Source organism: Eucyclogobius newberryi, unplaced genomic scaffold, assembly GCF_026437365.1.
Source record: "Eucyclogobius newberryi isolate DKJ021-1_F unplaced genomic scaffold, fEucNew1.0.hap1 SCAF_9, whole genome shotgun sequence".
Lineage (NCBI taxonomy): Eukaryota > Metazoa > Chordata > Actinopteri > Gobiiformes > Gobiidae > Eucyclogobius > Eucyclogobius newberryi.
Genome location: NW_027316532.1, coordinates 15687773 through 15698646, shown reverse-complemented (window position 1 = coordinate 15698646; position 10874 = coordinate 15687773). Strand labels below are relative to the sequence as shown.

The following is a 10874-nucleotide window of genomic DNA, read 5'->3' as shown; positions in this document are numbered from 1 at the left end:
CTGCAGCCTCGTTCCCATAGCAGCACGTTTCCATGGCACATGTGTGGTGAGAGATGATGCGATCTGTCGTGCTAATAAACAAACACACGTGTAGAGGCGGGGCTGTTGACGTGTGATGGGAGGCAGCCTCTTGGAAACAACAGGAGGGTGGGGGTGAGTGTGGGGGTGAGTGTGCGCATGCACATTTAAAAAAAAAAAAAAAAGAACAGTCGTTTCAGTTCTCAAATCAGCAAAAAAATCCTCTTTTCTTCCTTTAAGGACAGAAGAGTGAGCCGTAAAGTCTGTGACGGCTCAGACACGAGTATATTTCAGATTTGACTCAACATTTTGCTCGTCTGTGTAAAGTTTATAGTTGTACTTCCTGGTTGGACGTGAGCACAGATATAACACAGGTAGAGGTCATTCCACAACTGTTACATAGCAACCAGACTGTAAACATACCAAACTCCACATAAACGACACAACATGATCTGATCTGACACAATAACACCATTAAACACCTTTATTTAGTCCAACCATGTGTCGCACACTGATGACGTCACACTGATGACGTCACAGAGGGACTCAGCTCGACTTCCTGTCAATTTAAACTCTCATTTTAAAAAAAATTCTAAATGTCTTTACAAACTGGAACTTCACTGTAGTAAAACTGATAAATATTTACCACAGATGCCCTCCACAGATGCCCTCCCACCAAACCATTTTATCAGAATGATAAAAACACCTTCAGATGGATTTTAACCTTTAAAACCATTTATTTTTCTGGAATATGACCTAAAATGATAATAAAAAAAACACATTATTACAAAAAAGACAAATAAAGGCTTTAGATTTTGCTTTCATTCAATCCAACGGCATTCAACAGAAGATCAAGTGAGATCTGAGCTTCATTTACACCCTTTTCTCCTGATCCAACGTCTAGTGACCTGTGAGCGCTGCGTGATCTTCCCGCCGCTCCTTGCGTTCCGCTCCTCGCATTCCGCTCCTCTCCTTCTCATGTTCTGCTCCTCACTTTCTGCTCGTTCCTTCTCCGTGGTGGTCAGACATGTGGAGCTTCAGTTGTTGTCTCCTCGTGTAGCTCTTGTCGCAGAACGAACACCTGAAAGTACAAACTAAATGTGACAAAGGCAAATGTGAAAGAATAAACTGTTTCTTTGGATTTGTTAGTCATTTTTGTGTCTGTTCTTTGAAAACACCCACTCAGTAAACAGCTGCAGGAGCTCTGTTCTCCTGCAGGAGCTCCAGGTCCTCCTGGTCTCAGTCTCACAACTCAAGCCCGAGGCTCACCTGAAGGGTCTGTTGCCGTGGCTCACCTGAAGGGTCGGTTACCCGTGGCTCACCTGAAGGGTCTGTTGCCCGTGGCTCACCTGAAGAGTCTGTTGCCCGTGGCTCATCTGAAGGGTCTGTTGCCCGTGGCTCATCTGAAGGGTCTGTTGCCCGTGGCTCATCTGAAGGGTCTGTTGCCCGTGGCTCACCTGCAGGGTCTGTTGCCCGTGGCTCACCTGCAGGGTCAGTTGCCATGGCTCACCTGAAGGGTCAGTTGCAGTGGCTCACCTGAAGGGTCAGTTGCAGTGGCTCACCTGAAGGGTCGGTTGTTGCCGTGGCTCACCTGAAGGGTCCATTGCCCGTGGCTCACTTGAAGGGTCGGTTGTTGCCATGTGTCACCTGAAGGATCTGTTGTCCGTGGCTCACCTGAAGGGTCTGTTGCCCGTGGCTCACCTGAAGGGTCTGTTGCCCGTGGCTCACCTGAAGGGTCTGTTGCCCGTGGCTCACCTGAAGGGTTTGTTGCCCGTGGCTCACCTGAAGGGTTTGTTGCCCGTGTGCAGGAACACGTGCTTCTTCAGACTGTCTTTGGTGGAGAACTCTCTCTGGCAGAAGGAACAGCTGAAGGGTTTGCGCTGGGCGTGGATGGTCAGCATGTGGTTCCTGAGCCCGTTGCTGCGGGTGAAGGGCTTGTGGCACAGCTGGCAGTGGAAGAGCTGTGTGCCCGTGTGCAGCGCCATGTGGAACTGCACCGAGTCCTCGCGGGCAAAGCTCTTCTTGCAGAGTGAACAGCTGTAAGGTTTGGCCTCGTGCGTGAGCTCGTGTCGCCGTAACTCGTGCGTCCTCCTGAACCTCTTGTCACAGACTGAGCAGAAGAGGATTTGAGCTCCACAGTTTCTCCTCCGGGCCACGTTTCCGCCGTCGTTTCTGCCGTCGTTTCCGTTCTCTGTCCACGTCTCGTCGTTCTCATCTATATTTTGAGGAGAACTCGAGCTTCAGACGCAGAACAAACAGGATCAACTCAAACCACTGTGTTTCTGCTCACCTGGATTCACATGAGGAAAAGTGAAACTCCTGAGGTGGAGGTGGTCCGGGCCAGTCCCGCTTCGGAGGTGGTCCGGGCCCGTCCCGCTCCGGAGGTGGAGGTGGTCCGGGCCCGTCCCGCTCCGGAGGTGGAGGTGGTCCGGGCCCGTCCCGCTCCGGAGGTGGTCCGGGCCCGTCCCGCTCCGGAGGTGGAGGTGGTCCGGGCCCGTCCCGCTCCGGAGGTGGAGGTGGTCCGGGCCCGTCCCGCTCCGGAGGTGGTCCAGGCCTGTCCCGCTTTGTGGAATCCCCCAGCTCTGCAGAACCTTCTGGACGTGCTCAGTGAAGTCGTGCGTTTGCTCCTGGGCGACGACACACGACTCGGGTCTTTCCTCTTTGCACTCGACATCTGGACCTCGCTCTTCTTTGATTTGGGGAAAGTCACAAAGGCTCCGCCTCCAGGACGAACTCGTTGACTCGGTGCTCGGATCTGAAGACGATGCATGGATTTTATTTCAGAATCACGAACACAAAACTCTGATTCATCTCCTCAAACCTTCTAAGGCTCTAAGGACAAGCTCTAAGTTACTCATGAGGAGCTAACAATAAGATTATATGGCCCGTTACATGAGTGTTGGGGGAACAAAGAAGATTAGTTTCAGGTGAAACTGTAAACAGAACAAACAAATATCCATGGAAACGAACAGGAGTACAATTCAGGTCTGTGGAGAGGGAGAGGAAATGTTACATAATCGAGCTTTAAGAGTCAAACACATGAACTCCACAGAAAGAGCCGGACTCGAACCCAAGCCCCGCCCACTGATTGCCTAGTGTCTCACCCTCAGAGAAGATTGTTAAAGGTCACTGAGTAGGATAGGCAAACATCCGACCGGTCTGTGTGGTCACTGTCGGGTGCCAGAGACTGTCGAGCATGTGCTGATTTGCTGTGAGGCTTATGATAGGGAAAGGGCCGGGTTGGCCTTGTGGTTTCGGAATAATGGGCGGGAGTTCAATCTGCGGAACGTTCTGGCGATCCAGTCACAGGGTTTGTGTCAGGCTGTGGTTGCTTACTTATGTAGCACAGGGCTGGGTAAACGTTTATAGAGGTGGGGGGTGTTGGAGACTGAGCCGAGGATGAGGAGCAAGAGGATGTTCTAACGCGCTTGGACTTCATGGGCCTAGAAACGCCAAAGTGATGGAAGAAGGACTTCTAAAGGATAAAACGACAAAGACGTCCCATGACCTCATGGGCTTTGTAAAACAACAAAGACGTCCCATGATCTCATGGGCTTTGTACTTCCAAAGCACCGAACGTCAAAGAGGGCGAGGAAGGTGAAGAAGAGTCTCCCTGGAATAAAGCCGGTTGGTCTCTGACACAACAACTATTCTAGTCACAAAAACACATCATGACCTCATGGGCTTTGTAACGCCAAAGCGATGGGAGGAGTACTTTTACGGACTACGACAGAGTCTGAGGACTACGAAACGTCTGAGGAATAAAGTCTGGCGGTAATGCAACACTCGGATGCCAACCGCCATAAAACAACAACAACAACAACATAAAGTACAAATATATGACATAACAGACCAGAGCCTTCACTGACCAGAACCTTCACATGACGTCATAATAAACTGGACACGTGAACTTCTTTAACTTAACGTTTATGTTGAGATTATTTAGTTCACAACGTTTTTTATTCATAACTTAAAAAAGTTATGCAACTTAACTTAAAAAATAAAATTCACAAACAGGAAAAGACAATTATAGAAAAATGTCACAAAGTAAAAATTACTTTGTGACATTTTTCTATAATTGTCGTTTCCTGCTTGTGAATTTTATTTTTTCTTCAAGTTAAACGTCACAGTTAGTCACATTTATGGATCTAAAATCACAGTTTGACAGATTAAAGTTTGTCTTTAGTGTTTGTGTGATGAAAGTGACACCTTCTGCTCTGAGGCTCAGAACCGAGTCCAGGAGCTGCTGGTTCCTCTGGTTCTCCTCTTTGGAGCGACACAGTTCCTCCTCATACTCCGCTATTGTTCTTTCAACCAGCGCAAAGATCTCTTCCGCAGCCGCAGTCAGACGCGCGTTCACCAGAGCTCTCAGCGCCAAACTCCTTTCACACATTTTAAACACTGTTTTTAGCTTTAGCTGTGGCGCGGATATGTGACGTCATAGACCGTATTTCGACGCGTTGTTTTACTGAAACGTTCACGCGGCGCAGACGTTTCGACGCGCTGTGTTTTTAACGTTAAACTCGTGTAAAATGAGCCGAAAAGAAGATTTTGTGTCTTTAGTTTGAGACAAACAGGAGCGTCACGTGGTGTGGGTCAGATCCCGCGGAATCTCGTGGGAAGAACAGATCTCGCGCGAACAGGAAAACAAATATTTAAAAAATAAAATAGAAACTTCTGTAATTTTAATACTACGTTTTAAAATAAAATGAAAAAAGTATAAAGTTTTCATGTAAAAATAAGACATTTTATTTGTAACATTAAATACAAAATGTACAGAGAAAATTTTAAAATATACTGTGATAAATCAGCCTCAGAATCTCGTGTTGGTCAGTTCAGGTGGTCATTCAAGTGGTCAATTCAGTGCTTTGCTTTATTGTTGTCTGCATTTGACCCGTCCAAAAGTCAGCGCAGGACGAGGGCAGAGGGTGAGAAAACAAATGCTCTTCAGGTTCCACTGTGGCATTAAAGCTTTCACCTCTGACACCCTAAGGTCACCTCTCCACTGATCTGACCTGTAACTGGGCCTGGGGGAGGGGCTTAATCACTCAAGTGTGAGTCTGAGTCAGGATTTGACCTGGTGCATGTTTGTGTGAGCAGAACATGCAAACTCACCCAGACACGAGCAGAACATACAAACAAAAAATGAGTCTCTAAGGACACGGGAGTGATCGTATTTCCCTGAAGGAAAAGTTTGTCAGCTCTAAACTTTAAATAAACTCTAAAACAATATTAAAGACAAAATTACAGTGAAATGTCATAAGAATAAACGTTGTTTTTCATCAAAAAAACACTTTATTCATAAATATTCTCTGAAGCTTCAGTCACAGATTTGCACTTCATCTGCAGTTCTAATAATCATATTCACAGATATAAATCCTTCTAAACACGTCTAAACATGCAACACGTTAAAACACTCAAACGTTTCCAGGGCAACTGTCCAGTCCAGGGAAACGACTCCGGAATTTACAACTGCAAGAGTTCAAACGACAAGTCCCCGACAGGAGAGTCCGTCAAAGTTCAGCCGCCAATATCACCAAAGTAAAGTACACACAAGAGGTAAAAGTACCGTATTTTCTGGACTATAAGTCGCACCTTTTTTCAGTTTTGGCAGGAGCGACTTATGTGATATTGTTATTTTCACCCTGACGATCAAAAAAGGGCGCTCCACACTCTGAGCGACGCATCAGTAAACTTGTTAACATGTTCTTTATGCTATAGTTATCTGAATAACTGTTAATGTTACGTTAACATACCAGACTTACCACAGTTCTGTCTGTGCGTCATGTAGCTGAAGGTGTTAGAAACAAGAGGTAAAAGTACAAACCAAGAGGTAAAAATACAAACCAAGAAGTAAAAGTACAAACAAGAGGTAAAAGTACAAACCAAGAGGTAAAAGTACAAACCAAGAGGTAAAAGTACAAAAAAAGAGGTAAAAGTACAAACCAAGAAGTAAAAGTACAAACCAAGAGGTAAAAGTACAAAAAAAGAGGTAAAAGTACAAACCAAGAAGTAAAAGTACAAACAAGAGGTCAAACAAATGACTTTGGTTGCAGTAAAAGTATTTGGGAGACTTACAGATGCAGAAGCAGTAAAAATACTCAGGTAAAAGTACAAGTATGACACGGTAAAGTACTTCAGAGCAATTTTAAACGAATCGAGCATCAAAATGAGTCGTTTGCAGTTTTTATTTGTACCTTTTTCTTTGACGTCGAATCGTGACGTGATTTTTGGCTTTTACGATTTACCCCAAAACCAGACAAAAAACAGGCAGAATTCTAAATATCTGATCTTCATGAATGTGACGGATCCAATACCTCTGACCTCTGTCTAAAAAGTCAAGCGATTGTTCGACTTCAGCCCGAACTAAAATGACCGGTTTGTCTGAAGTGACATGTTTCCTGTCGGTCAAAACACGCTAAACGAGCACTAAAGCCAACGCCCCCTGCAGGAGTCAGAAACACGCCCCTTTTCACAATAAAGTTTGATTCTTTAAAAAAGGTGCCATAATATGCTTTTTGGATATGGATAATGACGCGGTCTTGCCCCACCACCCGTCAGTTTGGAGATTCGAGGAAAGGAGATAGTCTGTAATATAGCTAAACACTGCGGGAATCAATCAAAAAAACACTCTGGGGACATATATGAAGCACAAATAGCAATGTAAGAAGGTTAAAAGTTCTGAAAAGTCGATTTTGCATGTTATGGGACCTTTAAATAACCTGTGATTTTCAAACATTCACCGAGTCAGATGCCCTTCCATCCTCTTGTAGTGAGGTCACTAAAGCCACGCCCAACGGGTTCTGGCCCCGACAGGCCAAATAAAATAAAGTGTGTTTCTGGTAACATCGAACTTTTAACATTTTATTATTTATTAATATATTTAAAATCCTGGCACAGGTTTTGCAGTTTTCTTTTCTCAGAAGCGCTTCACATTGAAGTGGTCTTATTGGTGCAGATATTGAATAAAATAGCTCTCTACATCAAAACTAGTCCAACCACAGGAAAAGAGACATTAGCAGACAACAACCGGGCGGGCGATGGTCTGTTGCGGGCCCGCGCTCACTACATGATGTGAGCACTTTGACAGTCATGCAAAATATCTTCAGCTCTGATGCCCCGGGCGTGTCTGTCGCCATGGCAGCCAGCGGCTTGGCACTAGATCATACACTCCTAACTCATTCTGACTTCCGTGAGTTAGAAGTGTATGATCTAGTGCCAACCCAGCCAGTCTGAGCATCTGCAAACATAGATCATCTATGCACCCGTAGATAAAACGAAACCTATAAAAAATGCGACAATTTTCATAACTTACGATCCTTTTGCGTTCTCACAATTTGACATTCTCTAAAACGTACGGCCAGTAAATATGCAATAAAATGTTTAAGGTCGTGTTTTGAAATTCAGGTCGGTCGAGTTACTGGAAACACACAAACGTCTCCCGCCGTCACACAAACATCTCCCGCAGTCACACAGACGTGTCCCGCAGACACAAACGTCACTCGTTGGAGCCGCTGCCGTAGAACCCGGGGCCGCTGGAGTCGTTGGACTCGTCGGCGCCGTCGCGCTCGCTCCTGGTGGGCGTGGCGCGGCGTTTCTTGGGCGTGGTCTGTCCCGTGTGCACCGCCATGTGCAGCCGGACGTGCTCCTTGCGCGTGAAGCTCTTGTCGCAATACGGGCAGCTGTACGGCCGCTCGCCCGTGTGCAGCTTCATGTGGCGCAGCAGCGTCCGCTTGATGGGGAAGCGGGCGTCGCACTGGGAGCAGCTGAAAGGTTTCTCGCCCGTGTGCTGCGCCATGTGCGACCTCAGGTTCCCCTTCTGCGTGAAGCCTCGGCTGCACACCGGGCAGCTGTACGGCTTCTCGTGCATGTGCATGGCCATGTGCAGCTTGAGCGAGCCGTTCCGCGTGAACGTCCTGGTGCAGACGGGACAGCTGATGGGTTTGTCTCCGCCGTGGACGTCCAGCATGTGGCGCTGCAGCTCCTCTTTCCCGTCGAACTCCTGGTCGCACTCAGGACACTTGGGCTGGCGGGCGGCGGGCTTCCTGTTGGCGTTCTGCTCGTTCCTGTCCAGCGCCTGCATGTACACCTGGCTGAAGTAGTCCACGTCCGGCTCAGCGTCGGCGTGCCGCTGGAACGAGCTGCTGCACGGCGCCGCCCAGTCCTCGTCATGGTCCGTCTGCTCGCCGTCGTCCTCGTTCTTCCCGGAGTAGAAGCTGAAGTCGGGCGGGCACTCATCGTCCTCTTCCTGTTTGATGAACTCCTCTTTGATGATGGTCGTCTGCGTGTTGAGGTCGTTCTCATCGTCATCGCCGCACGCTTCTTCTTCTTCTTCCTGTTCCTCATAGTCGTCAGGAGATTTCACCTTCACGTCTGCAATGACAAACGACAATCAAACACCACGGCGACAGAACACGGCGACAGAACACGGCGACAGAACACAGACTGAAGCGTGTTGGCCTCAACTTCAGCGTTAGCATGTTTACAAGGAGCAGACGCTAACGGAGAAAGGGTCAAAGGTCAAAGTATTTAGACTTTTTGGTTTAGGCTGTAGAAATATAATGTACAGTGTTCTCGCTGAGGGCTTTTAGCGGCTCGCCATGCTGCCGCCGGCACCCGCCACGCTGAAAAGATACCGCCAGCTTTTAAGATAACCGTGTGCGCGTGCCGTGCATTTTAGGGTGCTGCTGCGCTCGCTTGCGTGCACCGAGCGCCGCTCATAAGTGGTGGAGTGTGATTATATCAAACAGATGAAGGAAAAATGTTCAATAACTCTGGCATCGACAAGCAGCGGGTCCATGTAATTTTGTGCGACAAACGTTGCTAATGTGAAGAAAGCCATGGGCGAGACGGGGGTGTGGTTTGGGCGAGGTCACCAAATCTAGGTGCACAGACAAGGGGGTGTGGTTTGGGCTGAGCACAGACAGGGGTGTGTGGTTTGGGCGGAGCGCGGCGTGATACGTCACCGTGGCGACCGTGAGGAGCAGAACACTGGCCCCTGGCTTACTCAAAGACATTCAGACGGATTTCATCAAGAAAAACATGTTTTATTATTTGTCACCAGAAGAGTATTATGAGTGCAGTTCTGAAAAGCACATTATGTCTTACTTTATGACACTGTTGCACTTTGCTTATTTGTTTACATGGCTGCTGGGTATTTTGAGTTGACCTGCTACTTTTATTTAATTTAAATTTTGCACTATTTTTTCTTATCCAAGCTCAAAGAAAAGGTGCACAGTTGAAGTGTTAAGAAATAAAATTTGGGGAAACTGGGGAAAACCTGTTTATGTTGCATTTGTGCATTTTTTTAATTAAGTATTGGATCAGGACGTCACTTATATATATAGATGAAAATAATAATTCATAACACTGTTTTTGCATAAACCGGGTAAAAAAAGAGAGAACATAACATATTTATACATTACATTATTATTAATATAATATATGAATAAACCAGCTCCTGCAGCTGTCAGTAACAAATACATTGAACTGAACATTGTGTCTATCGTTATTTTCATCCTAAAGATTTAAATATTTTATCTTTTTGACTTATACATGTTGTTTTATTTTGTTTCACTCAATCTGCACAGCAAGTTCATGTTTGTGTGATGCTGATGTTTGTGTGATGCTGATGTTTGTGTGAAGCTGATGTTTGTGTGAAGCTGATGTTTGTGTGAAGCTGATGTTTGTGTGAAGCTGATGTTTGTGTGAAGCTGATGTTTGTGTGAAGCTGATGTTCGTGTGAAGCTGATGTTCGTGTGAAGCTGATGTTCGTGTGAAGCTGATGTTTGTGTGAAGCTGATGTTTGTGTGAAGCTGATGTGTGTGTGAAGCTGATGTGTGTGTGAAGCTGATGTTTGTGTGAAGCTGATGTGTGTGTGAAGCTGATGTGTGTGTGAAGCTGATGTTTGTGTGAAGCTGATGTTCGTGTGAAGCTGATGTTCGTGTGAAGCTGATGTTCGTGTGAAGCTGATGTTTGTGTGAAGCTGATGTTTGTGAAGCTGATGTGTGTGTGAAGCTGATGTTTGTGTGAAGCTGATGTTCGTGTGAAGCTGATGTTCGTGTGAAGCTGATGTTCGTGTGAAGCTGATGTTTGTGTGAAGCTGATGTTTGTGAAGCTGATGTTTGTGTGAAGCTGATGTTTGTGTGAAGCTGATGTTTGTGTGAAGCTGATGTTTGTGTGAAGCTGATGTTTGTGTGAAGCTGATGTTCGTGTGAAGCTGATGTTTGTGAAGCTGATGTTTGTGTGAAGCTGATGTTTGTGTGAAGCTGATGTTTGTGTGAAGCTGATGTTTGTGTGAAGCTGATGTTTGTGTGAAGCTGATGTTCGTGTGAAGCTGATGTTCGTGTGAAGCTGATGTTCGTGTGAAGCTGATGTTCGTGTGAAGCTGATGTTCGTGTGAAGCTGATGTTCGTGTGAAGCTGATGTTTGTGTGAAGCTGATGTTTGTGTGAAGCTGAAGCTGGAGCTGATGTTTGTGAAGCTGATGTTTGTGAAGCTGAAGCTGGAGCTGACGTTTGTGAAGCTGATGTTTGTGAAGCTGAAGCTGGAGCTGACGTTTGTGAAGCTGAAGCTGATGTTTGACCTGAACCGTGCGTCGCGCTCTTCTCCTCTAGGAGCTGCCGTTTCCTCCGCTTCTCCTTCTCTTTAAAGTGGCGCAGTTCCTCCTCATATTCCACTATCGTCTTCTCGAACAGCGCAAAGATTTCCTCCGCGGCCGCGGTCAGACGCGCGTTCACCAGAGCGCGGAAAACGTGGCCCTTTTCAGACATTTTCTGCCCAAACGTGTCTTAGCTTTAGCCCGGAGCTAACACCGCCGCAGCCCTGCCTTTGTCTCTGTCACTTCCGTTGTGGAGC

The 10874-nt window shown here is 46.6% G+C and overlaps 2 protein-coding genes across 2 annotated transcripts; both read right to left on the bottom strand.

Moving 5' to 3' along the window:
• Positions 1-815: 815 nt before the first annotated feature.
• LOC140353387 (uncharacterized) lies at positions 816-4461 on the bottom strand. The gene is made up of 4 exons (XM_072437931.1): positions 4228-4461; positions 2309-2773; positions 1801-2233; positions 816-1099 (listed from the first exon to the last, which is right to left on the bottom strand). Exons 1-4 carry the CDS (start codon positions 4409-4411, stop codon positions 1009-1011), a joined length of 1173 nt encoding a protein of 390 aa, XP_072294032.1. The 5' UTR covers positions 4412-4461; the 3' UTR covers positions 816-1008.
• A 1508-nt stretch (positions 4462-5969) lies between these two features.
• Positions 5970-10864, bottom strand: LOC140353391 (uncharacterized). Its single transcript, XM_072437937.1, has 2 exons — positions 10603-10864; positions 5970-8391 (listed from the first exon to the last, which is right to left on the bottom strand). The coding sequence occupies exons 1-2, from the start codon at positions 10787-10789 to the stop codon at positions 7517-7519; spliced, it is 1062 nt and encodes a 353-aa protein (XP_072294038.1). The 5' UTR covers positions 10790-10864; the 3' UTR covers positions 5970-7516.
• Positions 10865-10874: the final 10 nt, after the last annotated feature.

Excerpts from the sequence above, each read along its gene's own strand:
- LOC140353387 (XM_072437931.1), bottom strand. The coding sequence starts at position 4,411 with ATGTGTGAAAGGAGTTTGGCGCTGAGAGCTCTGGTGAACGCGCGTCTG. Across the intron at positions 2,774-4,227 it reads TCTGAGCCTCAGAGCAGAAG|ATCCGAGCACCGAGTCAACG; the intron begins GTGTCACTTTCA and ends CATCGTCTTCAG. Across the intron at positions 1,100-1,800 it reads ACGGGCAACAAACCCTTCAG|GTGTTCGTTCTGCGACAAGA; the intron begins GTGAGCCACGGG and ends TTGTACTTTCAG.
- LOC140353391 (XM_072437937.1), bottom strand. The coding sequence starts at position 10,789 with ATGTCTGAAAAGGGCCACGTTTTCCGCGCTCTGGTGAACGCGCGTCTG. Across the intron at positions 8,392-10,602 it reads GAGCGCGACGCACGGTTCAG|ACGTGAAGGTGAAATCTCCT; the intron begins GTCAAACATCAG and ends TTGTCATTGCAG.